Source organism: Lissotriton helveticus, chromosome 3_1 (genome assembly GCF_964261635.1).
Source record: "Lissotriton helveticus chromosome 3_1, aLisHel1.1, whole genome shotgun sequence".
Classification (NCBI taxonomy): Eukaryota; Metazoa; Chordata; class Amphibia; order Caudata; family Salamandridae; genus Lissotriton; species Lissotriton helveticus.
In genome coordinates, this window is record NC_136061.1 from 716,780,332 (window position 1) to 716,807,018 (window position 26,687).

Sequence of the window (26,687 nt, forward strand, 5' to 3'; positions counted from 1 at the left end):
ACACCTTGACACTACTTCCCACTTTGACTCACCCTTCCCATTAACTCCTTGCCCACCCTCAACTCTGACATCATCCCCCTACACGCCTCTAAGACCCTCCACCATACTCCCATACCGCCCAAAGACCGTCCTCCTCCAACACCGGACCACCTCCCCAGTACCCCTCCTACCCTTTTAAATCGTCCCATAACGACTAAAAAAACCCTCGTACATGCTCTGGCACCTTCCTCCACAAATGGCATCTCCAGGTCACCCTCACCCGAACCCTCCCCTGCCGCAATCCTATCCCCTCTCCCCACTCTAGCTCCCTTTCACGCTGCTCCCTTTCACGCTACTCCCAACTCTCCTCCACCCCCCGAGACTAACGCCACACCCCCACAACACTCCCCCCTGTAATGACAATCCCCCCTCTGCAGCACCGGTTATACCAACTTCTCTAGTAATATCCCCCCCTTCTCCGATAACCCACTCCTTCAAATTCCCATATGCCCAAAATACCATCCTCTTACAATACCCTATCACTCCCTAACACCCCCCCTCACCTTTTAAACCATCCCCTTACAACCGTTTCCCCCCAGGTCCTGACCCCGCCTTCCTCTTACCTCTAACCGACCCACTACGCCTATACCACCTCCCCTTTCACACCTCACATGCTCCCCTCGCATCTCCCCCCTCCTCACCCTCTTACCCTTCCCTCCCCTGTCCTCCCATACGCCTCATTTAAACACAGACCTACCCACACCACTCCCCTCGGATGAACCGCTCAAACCTAGCTGCCAACCTCATCTCTCTAGTCACTCTGCCCTTAACACCCCCTCCACTCCAACTACTACCAACTCCCTCCTCCTTAACCTCAGCCAGACTCTTCGTAACTTGGACGATAATCTCGTTACCCTAGCTACCGAACTTACCCTACTCCGAAAAGATTTCAACCGATTCAAATCCTACAAACCATTGCCCGCACCTCCTGCCCCGCCCTCCTTTATGCTAACTCCCGAAAACATTTAGAGCCCAAACATGGGTTAACAACGCCACTCCTCTCCCGCTCTCACAGACCCCTTCAAACCTCTAACACCTACACCGCCCCTGAACTCTCTGCCCTCTGCCTCTCCTACCTTAACAACTCCCCACTTAAAGAATCTCCCCCCTCTCACTCCAAAATGCCCGTTATTCTGGGGACCAGCAGAATCCCAGAGCCTCCTAGCTCCCCAAGACCCCCCCCCCCCCAACTTACTAGTATTCAATTACTCCCCCCTCCTATCGGCAAAACAAAAACCCTTACCTGGATGCTCATAAACAGCTGTTCAGCTGTCCGACATGCAACAGAAATCTCTTAAACCATTCTTAATGAAGATACAGATATCGCCTTCCTCACTGAAACCTGGCTCAAAGACCATTCGACACCCATAATTGACCTTCTGACCCCACCTGGCTACTCTATCCTCAGAAAAGATAGACCTGGAAAAATTGGGGGTGGCCTAGCAATCATCTTTAAAGAAGAACTTCAACTCTCCCCTATTAATAACACTGACTACTCAACGTTTGAATACTTGGGCGTCAAACTCAAAATGAAATGCTCCCCCCCAATATGAATGCATAGTATCTATCATCCCCCTGGGGAACCCCTTCCCTTTGCAGAAGAATTCTCCGACCTCCTAACTAAATCTTTACTCTCCAGCTCCCAAAAATCTTTTCCTTGGAGATCTCAACCTCCACTGGAACAAACCTAATGACCCGACAATCAACCTCATCAATAATCTCCTTGAGATTAGCGACCTCAAGCAACTTTGCCTCTCCCCTACCCACGCCAAAGGAGCTATCCTAGACGCAATCATCTCCAACCCAGATCTTACATCCCTGTCCAACATCATCCCCATTGACTGGTCTGACCACCATCTCATTTTGTTCACAATATCCCCCGCAGCGCCTCCTGCCCCTATAAAAATAAATAAAGCTACAATTGTTGTTAGAAATTTTAAACAAATCCCTCCTGGCGCACTTGAACATAAACTCCAATCCCAACTTAGTCCCCCCCCCCCCCTCTTCAAATGCTAATGATCTCACGGAGCATTTCAACAAAACTGTAACGGAGGTGTTAGACCAACTTGCCCCTCTGAAAACTAAGACATTAAAAAATGCCCCCTCTAAATCATGGTTCACCCTAGACCTTAATAAAGAAAGACGCTCACTGAGACAGGAGGAAAGAACATGGAGACAACACCCCTCCCCTTCCCATCTTGCCCTCCTTAGAACTGCGAGATCCTCTAACAAAAAACATCTTTTCAGAGAAAGCATCATTCTTTCGTCTTCAACTCTCTCGCGCCAAAAATAGACCCAGAGAACTGTTCAACATTATTAGAAACCAAACCAACCCTGCACCCCTTAACCCGGTGGCCTCCACTAACAAATGCGAAGAAATTGCCAACTTTTTCTGTGAAAAAATCACAAAAATAGACCGCGCTTTCCTCGATTCTCCACCCTCGCTCACCCCTCGACAACCTTGATTACCATACCTCTTCCCCTCACCCCTTGAACACTTCCCCGACCCCCTCTAATCCCCTCCCTACTCTTACCCCACTGGAACCCATTTCCCTTCCGCTTAAAAATAATGCCTCATGGCTTATTTTCCACCCTGTATCTGAACAGGAGGTCTTCAACATTTTAGCCAAAATCAAACCTTCCTCCCACACCAAAGACCCACTCCCTTCCGCACTCTCTCCAAGATCTCAAACATGTCATCGTCCCCTACTGGACCAACATCATCAACACCTCCCTTTCAACAGGGAGTGTGCCCATCTCCCTTCAACTCGGGCAAATCACTCCCATCCCCAAAAATCCCAAAGTTGACCCCAACGACCCTAATAATCTCCGTCCTATCTCCAACCTCCCCCTCCTCTCCAAAGCCCTGGAAAAATGCGCCCTCCTCCAACTGGACAAACACATTGACACGTTCAACCTGCTTGACCCCCTTCAATCTGGCTTCCGCAAAGCGTGCAGCACGGAAACCGCGCTTCTCAATATAGTCGATGATATTCACCTAGCCCTGGACAAGGGTGAGACCTACCTTCTCATCCTTCTTGACCTTTCCGCGGCATTTGATAAGGTTTACCACCCAAACCTACTCAACACACTCAAAAATCGCTTCGGCCTCAGTGGTACTGTCCTTAATTGGTTCACCTCCTACTTTGAACATAGAACCCAGCAAATTAAAATACAAAACTGCTTCTCTAACCCAACCCCGTCTCCCTTGGAGTCCCTCAAGGATCCATCCTCTCTCCCGCTCTCTTTAACCTCTTTATGGAACCCCTTACCTGGATACTCAAACAAGAAAAAATCAACTACCACCTATATGCTGACGATACCCAATTGTACTACAAAATAAAATCCCATGCTGATATACTGCACCTTAACACGGCCTTAACCAAGATCCACAACAATCATCTGAAACTAAACCCGAACAAAACTGAGATCATCCTCTTCTCTCCCAAAAACTACCCTCTCCCCGTCCAATCGTGGATCGCCAACATTAATGCGCTAAACTGCTCTCTCTCCCTCGCCGATTCGGTTTAATCACTCGGCATCACCATCAACAATACACTCACACTAAATTCCCATGTCAAGAACTCAGCAAAAAGTGCACTTTTCACTCTCCGACTTCTCAAAAAAGTCAAACCTTTAATCCCAGCTGAAGACCTTAGATTAACTATCCAGTCTCTAGTTCTATCCAAAATTGACTATGGTAATGCCCTTCTCTCTGGCACCCCCAAAATCCACCTGGCCCCCATCAAATCTGTTCTCAACCTCGCCGCCAGGCTAACAACAAACTATCGACGCTTCAACCACATCTCCCCTGCCCTCAAGTGGCTCCCCATTGAAGGCAGATCCACCTATAAAATTGCCTGTACTACTTACAAAGCCCTTTACCAGAAGACTCCAACCTACCTCTCAACTAAACTTAAAAAAACTGGCTGTGCCAGAACACTGAGAAGCACCAACACTCTTCTTCTCATACCCACCCTACTCAAAAAAGCTGCTTCGAAATCCCGTTCGTTCTCTGGTAAGGCCCCAACCATTTGGAATGCCCTACCCAATGACCTTCGTTGCAACCCTTCCTACTCTGGATTAAAAAAAGACCTTAAAAGTCATTTGCTCACTAAATTTTGGGGAAATTAAATCCCGGATATCCTTTATGACTACCTCTCCTTCTCTTAGACTTCTCCCCTTCCCAAATTCACCCCCCTCCCCCTCTCTTCTCCCAGCAATACCTTCTTTGTCCTTTGAACCCTCCTTGACATACTGTTAAATTTACTATTTTCAGTAATCATCCTGATTCAGGCAACTTGCTTCTCTTTCTCTATCTCCGTCTGTATGTACCTCTAATCACTATGTTCCATAAATTACCCCCTGTATTTTTTATTGGTTTGAGCACCTGTATAACCCGTTTTGGTTCAACTGCCATGATTGTTTTTACTATGTACTTTCATTACTGATGTAAAGTGCTCTGATAACCTCGGGTGGAGCTAGCGCTATATAAAACCTTCAAAATAAATAAATAATGCTGAAGACTTCTATAACAGAATCTTAAACCGCCACTGGAACGCTTAAAACAGGATATTCGCCACTGTGAAACCTTACCACTTACCCTACTGGGGAAAGCGGCACTATTCAAAATGATGGCATTGCCTCGTTTTCTATATATACTTGAGGACACTCCATACCCAGTGAAACCAGCGTATTTTACAGCAATCGCGGCACAGGTTACTAATCTGCTATGGGGCAGCAAACCACCACGCATAGCGCAGGCAAAGTTAGTGCACAGTTGGTATGACGGTGGGATAGCGCTCCCTGATGTGCGACTTTATTATTGGGCAGCGCAACTGAAGGTTATTAATCAATGGGTACATCTTTCCCGGACAGAACCAGCACTTAAGGCAGACAGACACCAATTGGGAGTGGTTGAAATGCTGGCTCCACTCTAGGATAAAAAATTATCTTTGCAAAAATCAGGACCGCTGCGACATACATTGGGGATATGGCACACGGCTCAGTCACGATTGGGATGGCAGGGGGTACTCACATAACTCCGTTATGGGACACGAAACGGTTAGGAAAACTTAGACACAGCAAAGGCTTCGATCGCTGGGATGATATTGGGATCTCGACGATTGGAGACTTATGGCAAAAAGGAGGAGTTTTACCCTTTGATCAGCTACGGCAACAATACGACCTAGCCCCGTCTGAATTGTTTAGATACAATCAAATCAGACACACCCTAGTGACAGCACTTACACCTGATACGGAACTCCCTGAATCCTCCTCCCTAACGGACTTCAGGCGAGAAGAGCGACCTCTCTCACATATCGGAAATTGGTAAACAACTTACCTGATCTGATGGGAATACTGCGTGATAGGTGGGCCACTGATGTGGGTGAGAGCGATGAATCGGAGTGGCGGGAGGCACTGGCATACCCGAAGGAGATAGGCATTCCTTCACGTCTTAGACTGGTGCAATTGCGCATGCTACATCGCTCATACTACACAAGACATAACCTGCACAAAATGGGACGAATAGCACAACCTTACTGTCTGAGAGGGTGTGGAGATGTTGGAACCTTTTTCCATACCATATGGGACTGTCCCAAAATAGCCGAATATTGGGCCCGTGTAATGAGGACGATGTCACAGTCAGAAGGGGTTACAATACTACCGGAACCCAGGCGCTGTCTACTAAATGTCTGGGAACCGAACGACCTCACACGAGCAAGGCAGAGTTGGGCTACATTGGGGATGATGACAGCAAAGCGGAATATTGCGCAGAAATGGGGAAGTGCAGAACAACCCACACTAACAGTATGGTGTAAAGACATGGATGCTGCCATGATAGCAGAACGGGCGGTGTATAGTAACAGGGGCTGCCCCCAAAAATGGTTCAGACTATGGGGAGCGTGGAATAAGTATAGAGGAAACATCTGTGAACCACCTCCGGACCGCAATGACAGCAGCGACGATTCTGAGGAATGAATATTGGGCTCAAAGCTCGCTCAGTGGACTAATATCAAGATGACGACACAATTGTATATCTGTGATTTTGGTGTACTTGACTGTGTATATGATGCTATGATACGATACCTGACTAAGTGGTTGTGGTTGAAGTATGTGTAGTGCACTATTTTTGAAACTCGAATAAAATATTTAAAAAAAAAAAAATAGTGAAGTACTGAGCAGAGCTTAGGGAGATTCCCTTCACACAACGTGCGGTAGAAAATCTGAGAGCCTGAGCCTCTGGGGAGAACATTCTGGTGGGTGCTGCCGCCTGATTGGCTGCAGTTTGGACTGTATATAATGACTATGATAGTCATAAGTGTGGAGGTTTTTTCTTGTAGCTTTGGGCTACTTTACTTCCTTGTTTTATGTTACCAAGTTTATTTGGTTATTATGTGCATAATTATTGCTTTTTTATGTACCGTGGGACTCCCACTCCGACGACGGGGAATGATTCAGGCATGTGAATCTATTAAAGACAGCCCAAATACTTGAGAATATCCCTTACTGGGGGATGTTTGTGTAGGATTTGTATAGGAGGAAGTTGTAGCCTCTGAGGTAATGTTTTTGGATCCGCCCCTATTGAAGGAGCGACGAAAGGACCCCTGTGTTGTCTGAAATTGTAATGCTCCCATAGATTTAGCAGTGTAAGTGTCTTTTTCATTTTTTCTAGAGCTGTGTCTACAGCTGGCCCAAAGAGGTGTTCCTGATCAAATGATTGATTTGAAATAGTTGTTTGCTCTTCCTGTTTGAAACAGGAAATGCGTAACTGTAGGAAAGTGGCTCTATGTATACTGGACCAAAGAAAGGTACAGTGTATATAGAGTCCCAGGTCCCCAAAGGTTTGGCAGAGGCTAAAGTTAGATATAACCTTACTCTCTAAAGTGGTAGCTTGGTCGGGCAGTAAGGCAGTATCAGAGGACAGTGTAAAGCATTTGTTGTACACACGCAGTCAGCAAATGGTCTCACACACTCAAGAACTGAACTCTAGGCCAATTGTTTTGTATCAAAAGATATAGTTGTTTTATTTTAGAACCAACAAGGTATCAAAATATACTTTCTCAGGATGAGTTACTTTAGTTAAATACTTTTCAAATAGGCAATAGATTTTTTGAATGCAATATTTACAGTTTGTTGAAATAGGCAACACAATTTCAAACACAATGCAACATTGAGCTCAATGGGAATTTCTAGTTAACACCTTAACTGCGCCGAACGTTCGGCGCTAGTGCGGAACGTTCTATTGCGCGGGCGGGGCCGCAACGGCCAACGGACGTGCGCAGCACTCCACAGGTAATGCACGCGACGGCTGTTGGCTGTCGCCAGCAGCCATGAGGTTAAATACAATTAGTTACTTTGTAGATTACTTTTCTAACCACAGACCTGGATCCTAGATTCAGCCCCGCACATGAGCTGTAAACAGTAAAGTAAAAGCGTTTTGGTTACAGTAGTGATTTTTAAGGAATATTATTGTATTTTAAAAGTTGACACTTAGAAACGTTTTCAGTTGAAATGACCAAGGTTATCCTATGGAAGGAAATTCAATTTGCAGGTAAAGTATGTTCACGTTACTTTTGTAATCCAGTGCTGTACTCCTAGGTTCAGCACCGGGACCTCTATCTAAAACAGGCAAATAATTAAGTTTTTATCGTTGGCACGATTTTTAGAGAATATTTATGTTAAAAAATCAGCACTTTTTCAGCACAAAGCAGGCAATGATATCCTATGGAAGGAAATTCAAGTTACTTGGTAGTACGGTTAGAATTACTTTTCAGGGTCAGTACTGGGCTCAAAGATGCAGCACTGAGGTCTCTCCTGATAACAGGTGAGTAAATCGGAATTCGTAGTTCGGCTGATGTTAGATGAATATTTTAAAGTTCCAAAACTCCACAATTCCCAAGTGAAACCAGTCAATGTTAGCCTATGGAAGAAAAGTGAGTTATTGGCTTTTAGGTAAGTACTCGACTGGCAGAGTTAAGGTTCTGGGCATAGACTCAGGGGTCTCCCAGGGTCAGGTAGGTACACAGGGGCAGCCGGGTGCAGGGGTAGTTAGGCCCAATGTTATCCAATGAGAGGCAGGGGGCCTTCGGTTGGTGGCTGCTGACTAGCAGACCACGCGGCTGTGGGAGCTGGGCTCCTGGTCACTTGCTCAGGGCAAATGGGGAAGTAGGATAGGGCAAAGGTTGCACTGCCATGGGCACTCGGGCGGCTGGGTGCAGGGTGCTTTTGAGCCATCAGGCGCTCAATGTTATTCAATGGAGATCTTGAAAAGGGAACAAAGGCTGCAAGCTTGGGGACGGAGGATCTTCTGGAGCGACCAACACTTTGAGGGGTAAGTTGGGATCTTGCCGGGTGCAGGGGTGTCTTTGGACATCGGGTTCTGAGACTGCAGGCGTCGTCTAGGTCGTCGAGGAGGGTCCTTGGGCACTGGATTCCAGGTCAGAATCACCGGGGGGACTTCCTCAGGGTCTTTGTCCACTCGGGCACAGGCCGGGCTGGATTTGCGGTTCCTATCTGCCACCAGAGGTATTGCTGTTTGAGCAGAACCACTGCTTGTGGCAGTGCCAGTCTCTAAGAGGGTCAAGGCAGGCAGGTCCTCCGGGGATCTCGAAGTTGCTGTCCGCAGGAGACGCCGGGATTTAGCAGGAGCAGGTTCAAGGATCAACAGGCCTGTCGGGCTGGGGCCCAAGTCAGTTGGTGTCGTCCTTTTGTTAGCAGCTGAACGGCAGGTCTTCTTCTTGGTCTTCTTTCTTGTTTCAGAATCGTGTTCTGAGGAAGGAAGGTTCAGGGTGACCCTAAATACTACATTTAGGGGTGTTACAAGTAGGGGAAGGGCAGGGACCAATAGGTACCTGTCCTGGGGAGAGTACACCCCCTATCCTGCTCCTCTCCTGTGGGAGGGGGGCAGGAGCCTATCTCTGATTGGGCAGGGCTCCCAATCCTCAAGATGGCCGCAGCCCGTAGTTGTGCTTCACCTCGTCTCTCCCACCTGAGGGGTGGAGTTGGCACAGGCTGGCACACCCCCTTTCGTCACGTAGGGTTTCCTGCCAGTCTTCCCACAAGAGTGGGGGTCAGAACTGGTGGGGGCCAGTTGCTGAGTACAGTCAGTGGCCTGGAGAAGCTCACAAAGGTGGCATGCCGTTGAAGCTTCCCCCGGCCCATCCTGAGGGAGGAGACCTATCACCTCGCCTAGGATGTGCATTGTTGCAGGCCCAGGAGAGCGGGGGGCTCTCCACCCAGGGGTCCAGCAACAGGTCTGCTGTGTGGCAGCCTAGGCAGCCTCTCAGATAAGACGTGGATTGTAGGTTAGGTTTCAGAGGGCATCTCTAAGATGCCCTCTGTAGTGCATTTTACATTAAATCCTACACTGGCATCAGTGTGGGTTTAATGTGCTGAAAAGTTTGGTATCAAACTCGTCAGTCTTCAGTGTAGCCATTATGGTTCTGTGGAGTTCGTAATGACAACTTCCCAGCACCATATACTCTCAATGGCATCACTGCACTTACAGTGCCCAGGAATGGCCCTGGGTACTGTAGGGGCACAGGGCTCATGCACCTGTGCCCACACCTCTGGCATAGGGCATAGGGCACCCAGCTAGAGGGGTGACTGAAGTATGCCAGGGCAGTGGGTTCTGTGGGCATGGCACACAGGGATGTGTGCATTTCGACTCTTTGTTTGGTTCTGTACTTAGACACTCAGCCTGCAAAGGCAGTGCGTGTGTGTCAGGGCACAATAAGAGCTGCAGCCCTTAGGGGTCTTCTCTGGTCACAATGCCCTGGGTATCTATGGTACCATTTACATGGGGCTGACATGTGGCCAGAGATGCCAATTGGGTTTTAGCTTCAATACGGTTTTAGGGAAGGAACACAGGCCCTGGGCACCAGACTGGTAGGAGCCCAGGGCACACTCAGTCAAAGCACATGAGCAATAAGTGGGGGCATACCATGCAAGAAAGATGGCACTTTCTCACAGTAACCATGCATATCTGCGGAGTAAGACAGTAGTGTTAACAAATCTAGATGCAGTGTCAGCTGCATCAAGGGCGCATTTGATGGAGGCATTTGTAATTAACTAGCCCTCCTGGACTAAATCATTGGCCTTCGCTTTGTATTGGTCAGGTAAGTGTTGTATAAGATTTTCAAGCTCATCGTAGTGGGCCCCGTCATATCTGGCAAGTAGAGCTGTGCATTGGCTATTCTCCAGTGGTTGGCTTCTTGAGAAGCAACCCGTTTACCTGATGCATCCAGCTTAGACTCTTTATCTGGGGGTGGTGCATCACCAGAGGTTTGGGAATTAGCCTGTTTTCTTGCACTGGAGACTACCAAGGAGTCTAATGGTGGTTGTGCCTTGATGTACGTGGGATCTTTAGGGGCAGGTCTATATTTTTTCTCAATGCGTGGATTGAGAATCCTGGCCCTGACAGGGTCTTTAAATATGTTGGGTGCATGTTTAATTACCCCTTTAAGAATGGGCAATGTGTGTATGACTTTATGGGACTGAGCAAAAGTGTCCATTAAGAAATCTACTTCCATGGGGTCTGAATATAGTGCCACGCCATGGTATTGAGCAGCCCTATTAATAAGTTAGCTAAATCCTATAGTGTCGTCTGGGGGTGATGGCTTAGATGGGTATGCATCTGGATCAGAAGGTCTGGAGGATCTGCAGGATCGTCATAATCATCCCATATATCTTGTGGAGGACTAGTGTTATCATCATTAGGGTCATCCAAAGGATCATTACAGTGTTCTTCCCCACCCCCTAAATCATCATCATCCTGTGGTAGTAAGGGTGAGCATTGTAATAATTTAGGAGATTGCATAGGAGAGTTTGTAGGAGAGAAACGTTTAGCAGGAAGAGTAGGAAGAGGGTCTTATGGGCGAAGTTGCAAAGCATCTCTTCTTAGCAGGCACCTCAGGTGTATGTGAGATATCAGATTTCCTTTTGTTTGCTGGAATACTGATGATATGGCCTGTTTTAGGGTCCACCTGTAATGTTTTTTGCTTTGGTTCGACAGGATCTGGTCGAAACAGTTCATCCTTGTCGTCTATTTTCAGTGCCAAATTTTTCGGTTCCGAGCGTGGCTTTAGTTTGGTCTGTAGAGCCTTAGGAGGTGTTTTGTGCTCCGTTGGCTTCGAAGTGGGCGCCAAGTCGGAACTTTTCTTCGTAGTCGAAGATTTTTTGTGTTTGTCCGGTTCCGAGGCCATATGGTCTTTAGGTGCCGAAGGGCTCGGTATCAAGGCCTTTTTTAGAATGAGGTGTATCCCCAATTTCGGCACCAAAGGTGGTTTAAGGATAATGATAAGTGGCTTGCTTGGTCCCGAGCTGCCGGAAGGCTTTGCTTTTTTCTTCGGAGCCGGGCCCGGAGGCGGGGCTTCTGAAGTTTTTTTTCTGTTCTCGACTAGGGCCTGCAGGCGTAGTCTTGACTAGAGCCTTTTGCTTTTCTGTTGGGGCAGGAGCAGGGGCTTTTGTACTCACTCGTTTCCTTGGAGTTATGTCATTGGACCCAGAGTCATATTCTTCAGAGACGATCTCGAGTTCCTCTGAATCCTCTGCCCCTGGAACATCGGGGCCTTCATCGAAGATGTTTTCCGGCACCGGTGCAGCTTGTTGAGCCATGACGTGTCGTCGAGCCTGGCGATCACAGATGGTTTTCTTCCATCGAAAAGAGGCACAGGCTTGGCAATCCTTTTCCTCGTGTTCTGGTGATAGGCAAATGTTGTAGACCTGGTGGTGGTCACTGTGTGGAAATTTAGCTTCACACTAGAGGCATTTTTTAAATGGATTCTTTCCATTAGCCGTACGGCCGAATTGCGTTGATAGGCCCAACGTCCCGCTTCGACACGCGGAGTCGAGAGATTTTAGTTAGCGAGTCGAAGACATGCGAACGAGACAATACTGTCGTATATGACAGGTTGCACCTCCAAAAGTTGAGAAAACACGGTGCCGAGCTGGAGTGCAGCAAATCCCATTCGAACCCGATGGCGGAAAAAAACAATCTGGTGATGGAGTCGATGCAAAGACTTCTACAATAACAAAGTGCAAAGATCCGAGCCCAACACCAAATGGCGATCTATGCTACAGTATACAATCTACAGCTCGTATGCCTCGAACCCACATTTTCTTGGCACAAGATTGTATGGACGTGCCCCTTTTCAACATGGTCAGCCCCACTTTTTGACTGCTATCTGATGCATATTTGACAGAAGTGCACTGGGTTCCTGCTATCAGGGCCCCCAGTGCCAGATCTCTTTTTCTAAAAATGTACAATTGTTCCCCCAATAGGCAATACCTTTAGCACCCCTTGTAAGTCTCTAGTAAATGGCACCCCTGGTACCCAGAGCAAGGAGGTTAAAGAGGGCATGTATTGTGCCACTCTAAGAGACCCCTCATCACCAACAGGCAGACTGCCATTGCAGGCTGCGTGCCATGGTGCCGAGAAAAGTGAAGACATGGCATACCTCCATAGTGATAGTGATGACCATGTGTGCTTGTATCTAATGTCAATAACACTGGAACAGATAAAAGTAGCCTGGGAGGCGGGTGGGCGTGTGCAACTCTGCGGCTCTACATGCCAAGAACAGATGCATACTGGTAAGTAGCATTTTCCGTTCGAGGCATATGAGCTGCAGATTGCACACTGTGCATAGATTATATAGCAGTACCCACACTAGAGGCGACCACCTGTATCTGTTGCAGTTGTTTGAAATAGTGTTTTAAGTACAGCTTGGCCTACAGTAGCTTGTTGTTTTGTTTGCACATCTACACAATAGTGTTTTGTGAATGTGTGCGGTGTAAGCCATGTATCTGCTATGCAGATGTCTTCTAAGGGAATGTTCCCTAGGAATGCCATGGAAGCCCCTATTTTTCTTGTTGAATGGGCTCTTGGAGGAATTGTCAGTATACGCTTAGCTTTCTGATAACATATTTGGATTCACTTAACAATCCACCTGGCAATACCCGTTTTTGATATTGGGTTGCCTTTATGTGGTGGTGAAAAGGATACAAAAAGCTGTTTTTTTTCCTGAAGCTTTCTGTTCTCTCTATGAAATATAGTAATGCTCTTTTGACATCTAAGGTGTGCAGAGCTCTTTCTGCGACTGTCTGTGGCTGCGAGAAGAAAACTGGCAGTTCCACGGATTGGTTTAGATGGAACGGTGAAATTACCTTTGGTAAGAATTTAGGGTTTGTACGAAGAACCACCTTATTATGATGCATTTGCAGAAAAGGTTCCTGGATGGTAAATGCTTGCATTTCACTAACTCTTCTTAAGGAAGTAATGGCTACTAGGAAAGCCACTTTCTATGTGAGAAATTGCAATTCGCATTTGTGTAAGGGTTCAAATGGAGGTCCCATGAGGCGTGTGAGTACTATGTTTAAGTTCCACACTGGTGAAGATGCCATTCTTGGAGGTAGTATTCTTTTGAGACCCTCCATAAAAGCTTTAATGGCTGGCACTCTGAAGAGAGACAGGTGCTGTCTGGTTTGTAAGTAGGCTGCAATGGCAGCTAGGTGCAACCTGATAGATGTGTAGGCTAAATTACACTTTTGAAGATGTAGTAAGTAGCCTATAATGTGTTGAATGGATATATCCAATGGATTCAATTTGTTGGTTTGGCAATATATCGCAAATCGTTTCCACTTAGCAGCATAACATGCTCTGGTGGTGGGACGCCTTGCCTCCTTGATAAAATTCATACATTCTTGAGGGAGTTTAAGATAGTCAAACTCTATGACTTCAGGAGCCAGATCGCAAGGTTGAGCGGAGCTGGGTCCGGGTGCCTGATCTCTCCATGGTTCTGGGTTAAAAGATGTGGAGATAGGTTTAGTTTTTGGTTTGGTACCACAGATAGCTGTAGCAGTGTGGTGTACCACGGTTGTCTGGTCCACGTTGGAGCTACTAGTATAAGCGTTAGCGAGTGTTACTGCATCTTGCGTACTAGTAAAGGAATTATTGGTAGGGGAGGAAAAGCGAACGCAAATAGTCCTGACCAGTTCATCCATATCGCATTGCCTTTGGCTAATGGGTGTGGCTATCTGGCGGCGAAGTGTGGGCATTTTGCGTTGTCGTGGGTGGCGAAGAGGTCTATCTGAGGTTGACCCCACATCTGAAAGAACGGATGAAGAACTTGTGGATGAAGTTCCCATTCGTGCATCTGCTGGGTCTAACGACTTAACAGATCTGCCATGTTGTTCTGAACCCCCGGCACGTGTTGGGCTATTAGAAAGATGTTCTGAGGTATAGCCCACCTCCATATCTGCTGAGCTAGTTGAGAGAGCTGCAGAGAGTGTGTCCCTCCCTGTTTGTTTACATAATACATGGCTGCCATATTGTCTGTGCGGACTAAAACAGTCTTGTTTACCACTTGTCTTTTGAATGCTTTTAGAGCTAGAAACACAATAATAGCTCTAGATGATTGATGTGGAGTAGTTTTTGCATTGGTGTCCACTTTCCCTGCGTGGTGTGATGCAGTAAGTAGGCTCCCCAGCCGGAGAGCGATGCGTCTGCTGTTAGTGTAATTTGTGGAACTGGCTCTAGGAACAGTCGGCCTTTTGATAGGTTTTTTGTGTTCCACCATTGCAGAGAGCGATGAGTCCGACTGTCTACCAACACTAGGTCTGTTAACTGACCCTGAGCCTGGTTCCATTGACGTGCTAGACATCCTTGAAGCGGACGCATTTGCAGTCTTGCGTGAGGTACTATGAATATGCAAGATGCCATCATCCCTATGAGTTGCATAAACGCTCGAGCTGGAAGCGAGTGTTGTGATTTGAACTTTGTTAGGAGCGTTTGCACACTTGTTATCCTTGCTGGAGAGGGATAAGCTCGTGCTAGTTGAGTATTGATTGTAGCTCCTAGGTACTGTTGTGTGTAAGACGGTAGCAGATGTGACTTGGTGTAATTTACTGTGAAGCCTAAGTTGTGAAGTAACAGTATTGTATTGTGAGCGTGTTGTACACATTGGTTGTATGACAGTGCCTTTATGAGCCAGTCATCTAGATATGGGAAGACGTGTATGTGCTGTCTTCTTAGGTGTGCTGCCACCACTGCTAGACATTTGGTGAACACTCTTGGCGCTGTGGTTACTCCGAATGGGAGTACCTTGAACTGGTAGTGCTGTCCTTCCAGCACAAATCTTAGATACTTTTTGTGCGCCTGATGAATTGGGATGTGAAAGTAGGCGTCTTTGAGATCTAGTGTGACCAGAAAGTCGTCCTGTAACAGGAGTGGGAGGACTTGCTGAAGTGTGACCATATGGAAGTGATCTGATTGTATGTAAGCGTTGAGAGGTCTGAGGTCTAGAATGGGTCTCAGAGATCCGTCCTTTTTTGGAATCAAAAAGTACAGGGAATATACTCCCTTGTTCCGTTGATGTTTTGGAACTATCTCTATTGCATTTTTCTGCAGTAGAGAAAGTACTTCTTGTTTGAGCAGCGTTAAATGTTCTTGTGACATTGGACGCTGTTTGGGTGGTATGTTTGGGGGGTAGATGTTAGTTCTAGACAGTAACCTGACTGAATTATTTGAAGCACCCACCTGTCTGATGTGATGTCCTCCCAGGCTGACAGGTGTTGCTGTATCCTTCCCCCGACAGGAGTGGAATGGGGTGGGAGAAAGGGAGGGGAGTCATTGGGCAGGGGTGGAGGCAGAGCGGGAGTTGTTATTCTTGCCTCTGCCTTTGTTGTTACCGCGGTAACCTCCCCTTTGATAGCCCTTACCGTAGGTAGACTCAGTGGGGCTTTTATAACCTGTGGATGGTGTGTCTGATGAGTACCCTCTGCTCGCACCTCTATGTGTGGAGCGACGAAAAGAACGCCTGGGAGCCTGTGACTGCAGTGCTCCCATAGACTTTGCTGTGTCCGTGGCTTTCTTCAATTTTTTGAGTGAGACATCTACCACAGGGCCAAATAAGTGTTGCTCATCGAATGGCCTATTGAGTATGGCACTTTGGACTTCTGGCTTAAAGCCTGATATACGCAGCTAAGCATGCCTGCGCAGCAGGACGCTAGTATTGACTGCTCTTAGTTTGTGTCTGCTGCATCTAGTGCGCAGCGGATAGATGTGTTAGTAATAATTTTGCCTTCTTGAATTAGCTCACTAGCTCTATCCTTAAATTGATCAGGGAGATGTTGCATTATGTCCTCGAGCTCATCATAGTGTGCTCTATCGTATCTGGCTAGTAAAGCTTGCATGTTAGCAATGCGCCACATGTTTGCTGCTTGTAAGGCTGTTCTTTTCCCTGACGCATCGAGGAGTTTCGACTCCTTGTCAGGTGGGGGAGCTTCTCCTGATGTCTGAGAGTTAGCCCTCTTTCGTGCGTTGGATACGACTAGAGAGTCGAGGGGAACTGGTCCCTTTATATATGCTGTGTCAGATGGTGCAGCTTTGTACTTTTTCTCTACTCTTGGGTTTATGACTCTAGTCCTGACAGGGTCTTTAAAAACCTCAGGGGCATGTTTAACCACCCCTTTGAGCATTGGCAAAATTGTTGAAGACCGTTGTGCAGTGTCAAATGTGTCCAGAAGGAAGTATTTCTCTACTGCATCTGAGTGCATGTCTACCCCATGGTATTGTGCTGCTCTAATTAGTAACTGGTTGAACCCCATTGTATCTTCTGGTGGTGAAGGCCTAGACGGGCATATATCGTCTTGTGGGACGTCCGGTATATTGTAATCTACCCATGGGTCTGGCGAGTCTGGGGGATCAACTGGCTCTTGAGGATAAGCCCCTGTGTCTGATTCATCATCCCCATTATCCCCATGTGTGCTAGATGGTACAGGGGAGAGAGATGGTGAAATATGGGGTGGAGGAGTGGGTGCAGGAGCTGGGTGAGGTACATGCATAGGTGAGGTAGCCATGTCCTTTTTCCTCTTTGGGCCTGGAGCTGTTGCAGGCGCCTCTGGTGGTCGTTTCTTTGATAGTGTCAATCGAACAGTCTTTGGGTCTTTTGCTTTGGATCTGGAGCAAACAAGTCTCTTTCAGGAGTATGGCCTGTCGGCGTGGAAGGACGTTTGGGCGCCGGTACGGCTTCTTTTGACCTTTTATCTTTCACGGGGGAAGCTGGTGTCTTTTTCGGTTCCGAAGGCTTTTTCGGTTCCGGGTGTTTTTTCGAGTCCGAAACTTTTTTCGGCTCCGAAGGATGCTTCGGCTCCGGTAGTTTTTTGGTGCTGGAAGCTTTTGGGTGCTCCGAAGTTGGCTTGGGTGCCGAGGGAACTGGGTTTTTCGGCACCGGAGGCTTCGTGCAGTAGTAGATGTTTTTTTCGGTGCCGGTAATTGTGTGCTGGCACCGAGCGGGGGTCGACTCGAGCCAGAGTCTCCCGAAGGCCTTATGGACTTCTTGGCCGAGCCCGAATGTGGGGCCGTTGAAGTATTGTTTCGGTATGTACCGGGGGGGGGGGGGGGGGGAGGGAGGGCTGGAGGGGTTGACCGTAGCCTTTTTTGTGGGTGTCGAGGAAGTGTGGGGGTCGACGATCTTACATACGACCCGCTGCGCTGGAGTCGACATCTAAATCTTCTGCTTCCGATTCGCTGTCGACGTCATGTTCTTCTGAGACGTCGATGCCTTCTTGGAAAATGTCATACGGAACCGGAGCCGAAGATCTTTGAGCCATTGTTCATCTGGCTCTCCGGTCCCGGATAGTCTTTTTGGAGCGGAAAGAGGCACAGGCTAAACAGTCCTTGGCCTCGTGCTCCAGAGAGAGGCAGAGGTTACAGACCTCGTGGAGGTCGGTGTGGGGAAACTTCAACCCCCATTGAGGACACCTTTTAAATGGCGTCTTTTCCATTAGCTGGAGTCGAGGCCTAGTTGGGCCCGAAGGCCGTATTCGACGACTGGAATGGACGTCATTGCAGTCGAAGAGTTATGTCGACTGGAAAACGCCTTGCAGAGTATTTTCTTGATGCTGATGAAGATTGCGCGTCGACGGTTAATCGGTTCCAACACGGAGCGCTGGAACCACATCCGAGCCCGGTGGTGGAAAAAAAGAATCTGGGGGTGGAGCCGATGCCCATGCGCAGTATCGCCCAAGGGAGGAGTCACCTATCCCGGGACTTCCAAAGACTCTCTACAAGAAAAACAAACTGCAAACATCCGGGCCCAACACTAGGTGGCCATCTATGCACAGTGTGCAATCTGCAGCTCATATGCCTCGAACAGAGTATTACCTGAGAAAGCTAAGTTGAGGATTCTGATTTTTAGCCTCTGGCTTAAGGCAGGTTAGTCTAAGCCAAGACGATCTGCGTGCATAGATACTGTGACAGTAATCATGCGCAGCAAGGTCTGATGTATCTGCTGCTGCTGCACTTATAATCTGGTTACATACCAGGCCACCGTGATTCAAGATCTCTTGAAAATCTTGCCTGTCCTCCTTTGGAAGTTTTTGTCAGTAAACCAGTTCAATGAATCCCACAAAGACTCATAGTATCGCCCCAACAAAGCAGAAGCACTTGCCACCTTCATAGTGGATACTGATGTTCCACACATCTTTTTGGTGGGATGGAAGAGAACATAGCTACAGTGTAAGATTTTCTTGAATCTGCTACAATAACTGAATCAGGAGGAGGATCCGATCTGAGAAATAATGCGTCTTGGTCAGGAGGTTTACATTTCTTGGTAAGTCGAAATGGAGCAGACTTTACCCATGCGGGCGTTAGAAATTATTGCATCATAGGCTCCAAAAGACCAGGAACCAGAGGAAGTAGTGGTCATGTAACTGTTCTGTGATGTAGTGTCTCAAAGATCGCAGAAGATGATGTTGTGGTGGTAGGGTTGTCAGTGTTTAACTTCATTGCACCTCTTATTAATAAGTCATTGAAGGTCAGATCATCCACAGGCGAAACTCTTGCAGGAGGTGTGTGTCAGAGTAGAAGAGCAATCTCTCACTGAAGAGTGAGAAGTCGTAGATCAAGATGGAGATCTTCTTCTATGTCTAAATCTAGATCCTGCAATTTCTAAATCTTGACATGGATCTGGTTCTTGATGTTACCTTAGATCTGGAGTGGTGATGCAATTGACTCCTAGTTATGTACTGCAGGTGGAAGATGCAGGCTACTTTGTAGCCGTCTGAGTCGCTGGGGGCACCGACAGTGTGCCTGGAGAGAACGGAGGAGATCTGACCCTCTAGGAGATGTGTACCTGAAATGTGAATCTCAGGTGTGACTCTTGATGGAGAATTCGTCTGAGAATATTTGGGCATAGGTCTATGTTGTAGACTTTGAAGCCAGCGTGGAGAAATGTTCAAAGGCGATCCTGATCTGGTCCTAGATGTAGAGCAATGCCTCGATTCAGCTCTCAACGTTGATGGCGGTTTTTGCTCTGTGTGGGATGTCAACTAGTTTAGTACCTTTTCCGCTGACTTAGACGTCGATATATGTTTCTTCAACATCGATGGGTGATGTACTGTAACCATCGATTGCTATCTTGACATCGGTGTAAGTCTTGCAGGCGAACGCTGAAGATGCTTCGATGTCCAGTGGAGACTCGACAGCACCTTTGGCTGTGTCTTCGATGGCGTACCTGTCGACGGCGACACACCGGTAACTGCTCTGTCCTCCACATCATGACTTGATGGCGATCAGAAAGGCCTCCTTTTTTGATGACTGTCTTTGGCTCCAAGGACTCCAGCACAGGAAGAGCTTGTTGAGGATAGCTCTTTCGAAGAAGAGTGCTTTCTCGAAGGGCTCTTGATGAAACCGCTATTCCTCTCTCTTGAAGGCCATGAAACATAATTTTCTCACTGTCTTTCAGAGTACGCTTGGAGAATTTCTGACAATGACCACGAGTCATGATGTGACTCCGACAGGCAAACAATGCAGGAAGAATGAGAGTCTGAGCTTTTTTCTTCCCACAGGAAAGGCACTTCACAAATAGTGAAGGCATCCTTGACAGAAAATAGAAGTCTTTTTTGTCAGAAAAAAAACGTTTTCTGTACTTTAAGTGCTTAAAATGTCAAGAGAGGATAAAATGTAAAGGTTTTGGCAAGATGTTCCTGACTAAATTGGCAAAAAGAAGGCAGAAGTCAGTGCTCCAGGATGCTAACTGTAGGAGCTGGAAGGATTAACAGATCTAACTGTCACTTGTGAGGCATGATGGTAAACAGGGGGTGCTGCGAGATTCATAAAGACACAGTGCCAGTTCTCGCTACTATTTTTCAATGGCAGCTTACTGGATAACAATGTCTAATATTACCTTTTCTTTTTAACAAAGGTTTATGAAAGATTTTCTGTAATCATTGTAAATTAATGACATATTCCTATGTGATAGGATTCTTTTTAAAATGAATACTAAATAAAATTAGACAATTTTTAGCCTCTCTTTAGGCAGCAAATAAATAAATATATATATACACACACACACACACACACACACGTATGGTACTGCGTACAATTTTTTTTTTACATATATATAAAACATTTTTAAGAAGGGATTGAACAGATTTTTAGTATGAATTAGTAGTCCAATGGTACCAGAAGAATACAATATGCTTCTGCTATAAAATACGGTCAATAAGGAGCATCCAATGTATTCCGTTTCACTTTATAGCAACACAGACTTAATTTATGAAAGATGCAATATGAAGAGTACAGCTCTTTAGGAGCATAGAAACCGACAGTGTATATTCCAATTTACATGCTTTTATTGATGGTTGATACAACAAATCAAACAAACAATCCACCTTCAATATTTGGGCATACTTACTATCTGGCATTTTACATCGCCGTAAGATTGCCATAAGTTCATCCACTTGCACAAAAGGACCCTATCATGAAAAACAATTTAGATTCATTACTATGGTAAACTTGCATATCGTACATTCAAAGTAACGTTTTTATATTATTAATGAATTTCACTTATCCTGAAGAAGACATCGATGAGGGGTGCAGCTTGGACAGGTGTTTACCTACTCACACACATACCTTCACAGAGGGTCTTCCCTGTACTTCTACCCCCTGTGCTGCTGACTCTGCTCACCCTAGTCAGCCCCCAGCAGCCTGTAGAGTGCATCACCAGTTATAAACTCCAGTTTTAACTCTCTTTTACTAAGAATTGCAGAATAAGGGAAGCCAGCCTATAGCAGGGTAGTGCCTAATAACTTCAGCAGCACAGCTAGGAAGCTCCCTGATCCTGGGTTAGGGCCATGTTGCTTTATTCACTACTACAGAGTTGATGGAATATATTTCGGTGCTCTTAATTAGTGTCACAAATCTAAGATTATATTCTTAGTAGCTACTGAAACCATATTTAGCCCGTACCAAGGTTTACGGTCTGATTTGGGACAAATGCAGGACAATCATGCTGCCAGCATTTCCTTGCCCCAACCCTCAGATATTTTGCCAGCATAAAGAAACAAATTATTTCCTATAACAATAGTTTTGCTGGTGGGACTCTTCCAGGTGAACAGGCTTTTCATTATTTTGCCACCTAGAGGCTTGGTCTACAATATTCCGACTTAGTAAATGTTTTGCTTTTGGTAATCGACCATATGCAGAGTTTATGAGGTTAAGCATAAGTGTAGGAAGCTGGCTCTTTACACAGTACATCTCTTTTTGATAGAGTCCAAGGGTTCCCTAATGTGTGGACACAGGCTTGCTGTGGCAATCTCAAGGTGCTCTGTTAGGGGTTAGTGTGGTTGAGCAGCCTTAGGCTTAACACAGAGGAGTGCAAGAAATCTAAAAATATGCACAATGGTCAATAAATGAGACGCGACTCAAGGAGATCCACACCAATTTATAAAAATAGCAAGTATCTTTACATATGTTTAGGATAGGATAGGATAGGATGTGAATTTGTAGAGCACGAATTGCTGCCCGGAGGCGTCCAAGTGCTAAGAGTACCATGAACCCTCAAGAAAGCCCAATGGGAGACTAAGTAAGAGGTAGTTAGGCCGGATGAAATAAACAAGTTTTCAGCTGTTTGCGAAACGCAGAGAGATTGGGGTTGGCTCTGAGATGCATCGGAAGGGAGTTCCAGGCCCTGGCAGCATTATAGGAAAACGTCCTACCTCCGGATCTGGATCTTTTTATTCTGGGGGCCATTGCACGGAAGGTCTGACTGGAGCGTAGTCTTCTGCTGGGAGTATAGTGGGTAATTAGGTCACGAGCAATCCTGGGGCCAGTGTTCCAGAAGGCCTGGTGTGCTATGCACATTGCCTTAAACATAACTCTCTGGCGAACCGGAAGCCAGTGAAGGCTTACCAGTCCGGCCTTCACTGATTGTCTGCGGGGGAGATCGAGCAAAATGCGTGCTGCGCAGTTTTGCACTATCTGGAGCCTTCTCAGAGTGAATTCTGGGGCGCCGAGGTAGAGCACATTGTTGAAGTCAAGGCGTGACTGTATTAAGCCCTGTATGGCCACCTGTTTGGCTTCCATGGGGAGGAGAGGGAGAATTTTCTTTAACATCCTCATGATGTCAAAACAGGTGGCTGAGAGTTTTGTGGCTTGTACGTTAGACATCAGAAGAAAATCATTCAGGTAAGTAAGTTTTTAAAGAGAAATACTTTTCAGTTCAAAAAGGCCCAAAACAGCATCAGTAGCACTAGGGCAGACGGGTGCAAAGGTGCAGAACAGTGTTGGGTGCTCAATGTTATCCTATGGAGAATGGTCGTGGTAAAAAGAGCCTGCAGGAGGGGACTGAGGGGCCAATCCAGTGAAACAGATTGGTTTCAGTTATTGCAATAGAGGTATGTGGGAGACCTTTAGTCCTATTCTCCGTGGGACAAGGCGTCAGGGTGCAGGGGTGTCAGGTTCCTCAGTCCGGCAAGACTCGCGTTTGAGGAGGCCTGGCAACAGAGGATGCAGGTCACGTCAGGGAGTTCATGAGAATTTACCCCAGAGTGGACACTGTACCATGAGGGATTGGGCCTAAGCAACATACTAAATGAGCAATACAAACAACCTGATTGGTTGAACAAAAAATATTTTTTATTCATTAATTATGATTTTTGTTCATGATGTTTTTATATATATTTTTTTTAAAAAACACATACTAAGCGAATGATGCCCTCTAGAATCAAAAATGAACAATGTTCTGAACCTGGTTAATATCATGCATCCTGAAATGGTGCTATAATTGTGATTTCTTTTAACATTATCAACAGCAAATATTCTTGTATATAAAGTTAATTAAAACAATCATCAAAAATTATACAAGTTCATATTTCATTTTATGAAGAGGACATTCATTTCCTGGCATGGCTCTTGAGATTTTAAATCCTACGCGCGTTTCGGCTGTACGCCTTTATCAGGAAGCAATGTACATAGGTCGAGAAAAACCTCGAAAAATTGTGGTAGCAACTCAACCCTTTGAGATGTTCTATTTAATTTGTTATTACAATAGATTTAGATACCATGATTTAGGAAATTGTCAGGCATACCCCTATCTTTACAAACCTTGAGGGATTTGGCACCAGTCTGACACAGTTTGCCCACTTTGACACAGGCTGGGGGGTTGGCTGGGGTCTCAGGTGCAGTGACGCTTGGTAGCGTTGGATTTTGCTGTGCCCGAATTCTCTTGGCCCTTCTTTTGCTGTCTGCAGGATGCGGGGGACAGTTCCTCAGGAGCTCTTGGTTCCTGGGCAAAGGCTGGCAGGTCTCCCGGTCTTTGGGGACTCAGCAGCTGCAGGACAAATCAGCAGGCAGACTGGCAGGGTTGACATCAAGTCAGCAGCTGGGGCTCCTGTTCTTGCCCATCTTCTTTCTTCAGGTCATCAGGATCTGCTCTTCTGGTGCCAGGGGCTCCCCTAAATACTGAATTTAGGGGCATTAGGGGAGTGTAGGGTAGTCACCAATGGGCTACTGACCCTTAGTGTCACTACGCCATCTTTATTACCACTTCCTGTGATATAGCATTCTCTAGAGCTGCACCAAGAATTTGGAATTTGCTTCCACCGAATATTAGAGGAATCACCTCTATCTCGCGATTCAAAAAAGAGGCCAAGGCCTTTCTCATGAGTAAACTCCTCCATTAATTAACAGCGGTCAGCTCTTAGGCTCCTTCTGAGACCTTCAGACAATCCTTGATCTTCTACATTCAGTTGTTCTAGAAGGTGACAATAAACAGGAGGATAGTCCTGCTGATCCTCAGATCAATGAATCTGGGGATAGGACAAATCAGATGGCTTTCATCGATTCATCTCTATTGGTTATCAGCTCTGTTGGATACTTTAACTCCCTTACCAAGATTACATGGACGATGGCTAATAAAGGTACCTCTATCAAGCCACATAGGTATTTGACTGTACTTGTAACATTGTATTCAGTTGCGGACTCCTAGTTTTCTTTAGGAGGGGTATTAATTTTAAATGTAAGTATGACATGACATGTACTACTGTAACCTGAGTTGAGGCTTAGTTAGTCTCAATATGTATATTACTTGTACATTTCAAGACGGTGCCACTGTTAGATGAATACTTATAACTGGTTGTAGGTTTCAAGTACATAGAAGGAAACTGATTGCTGTTGAATTGTAAAGCGCTCCAACACCCAAGATTAGGTCATGCTCGTACTATAGAAAACTTTGAAAAACCGTGGCCACCTCACAGTAGCCCACCTTCGGGGTGGTACTAGCCTGGAGGTGGCATGCCCACCTGACTAGCTAATTTTTCCGCCTAGCAAGATGCCAAGGGGACCCTGGAAACTGGGTTCGACGTCCTCTCCTGTGAGGGGGAGCCAGATTCCCATTTCAAAAGCAGCAGTCCTTTGAGGCTTGCTGTCCATGGAATGCTAATCAGCAGGTCATCCTGTGGGAGGGGGTGTTACACAGTCTTCCCAGACAGGCTTGAGTTCTTGGTCTCGTGAGAGCAGATGCTGTCACCCTAGGAGGTCAGAACAGTGTCTCAGTGGTAGACTGGCAGAAGCAAGTACACCAGAGTCTGGTAGGTATTCAGAGGGCAACTCTAAGGTGCTTTGTGGGTGCCTATATTGGTAAATCCATCACTGGAATCAGTGTGGGTTTATCAATATAAGATGTTTGATAGGAAAAATCACTATTTTCAATGAAACCATCATGTAGCTTAGGAACTCGTTTTTACAGGTGGCCAGCACATGCTTTAAAATGGCTTCCCTGGGGGGGGCGTGGCGAAGATGGCAGCAAGATAGGACGGGTTTCCCTATCCCTCTGGCGCCGCCTGCCATAAGCCTTGTTCGATCTTCCCTTCTGCTGCCCATCCGCGCTTACCACCGAGCGTAGAGAGGCCCGCTGTTGCACTGACACTGGCGGAGTACCTCTTTGGCGATTCTGCGGTGGATCTTGCGGACCACCCAGGCTGCCCGGCCCCGGCCCTGCTGCGGCCCGCTGTGCCTGGCAGGACTCAGCTACCGCTGTGGGATACAGCTTAGAGACTATCTCGCTCGCTGAGGGAGGTGACCGGGAGCCTGATTGCAGCTGCTGTGAGGCCGGATGAGAGGAGAAACTGGGCACGCGGCCGCCGGTGAAAGTTCGGAAGGGGGCCCGCGCCGCAGCCGCCATTTTGCCGAGCCGGGAGAGGCGGCCTGCCTGCAGCGAGCCGGGATCCTGAAGGCAGTGGGGCTCGGTGTCGGAGGCATCAGACGATCCTCCCTGCGGACATTGCTGTGAGCGGACTCCCCGTGACGCCCGCACTGAAGCCTGCCTTCGCTACTCCGAATCGGAACGACTGACGCCCAAATGTGGGGAGGTGAGGAGCGGAGGGGTGGCGGGCCGGCTCCCGGCCTCCAGCTGTTGCGACTCGGCCCGCATATCGGCAGGCGGCGCTGGTGGCGGTAGTGGGTCGGCCCTGCTCCAGATGTCTAGTGGGTGATCTCTGACTCCGCGGACACCCCCCCTGTAGAAATGTGAGCAGTCTAGTAGATGGGATGGGCGGAGTTAAGGGGTTGGAGGAAGGGGAAGGGCTAGTACAGGAAGGGGGCAGTTAGAGTAGGGACACGAGTGGAAGCAATCAATAAAGCTCCTATAAATAATATATCTTTGTATGTCGTTATTGAAGTCACGACACAACAACTGGCGACGAGGGTGGGATTGGTGTAGCTGCCACCCACAGAACCCTGAAGGAGTGTCCTGTCCCGTGCAGCGTGAAGAGAAGAAGAAAACGCTGTCGAGAAAAACGAGGCCGCCGCCCAGATCAAGAGGCCAGCGGTAACTGCCCCTGCTCCACAGTCCGACAACTGTGTAGAGCCCAGAGAAAGCGGAAACCAGCAAGCGCTGGGGCGTCTGGACGAGGTATGCCCGGTCGCGCCAAAAACGTGGCTCACCCCTGATGCGTGTGAGTTGGCACGTGCTGCATGCGGAGCGGTCGGGAGCTCACCCCGATTCTGCCTGTTGCTCCAGCTGACGAGGGAGTACCCCTGATGCTGCCTGGTGCCCCAGAAAAGCCCCAGTGATAAGTGCCATCGAGCGCCAGAGAAAACTGACTTTGAGCGCCACTCGGCGCCGACATCGAGATCTCACCCCCGATGCGTGAGGTTTGGCAAACTGTCGCCGAGTGAGCGCGTGGCCCAGAGAAGCAAGGCGAGAGCCCACCCCGACCTCACCTGAACGTGGCAGCGCTGGAAAAAGCGTGGAGATCTGGAGAAGCATTGCTGCCTCTAAGACCGGCTGTCGGTGAGTCCTGTTTTGATTCAGCCCGGGTTAGAATGAGCACTTCCGGCTGACTTGTCCCAACGCGAGTCCCCG

General features: G+C 47.3%; 1 protein-coding gene across 2 annotated transcripts in view; it reads right to left on the reverse strand.

The window, feature by feature from the left end:
- Positions 1-26,687, reverse strand: part of CSTF3 (cleavage stimulation factor subunit 3) — a 601,400-nt gene that overhangs the window by 41,433 nt on the left and 533,280 nt on the right. For both annotated transcript variants that reach the window (XM_078680868.1, XM_078680867.1), the window contains one exon: positions 20,739-20,799. In XM_078680868.1, coding sequence (XP_078536994.1) covers positions 20,739-20,799 — 61 coding nt within the window. The remainder of the gene's footprint in view (positions 1-20,738; positions 20,800-26,687) is intronic.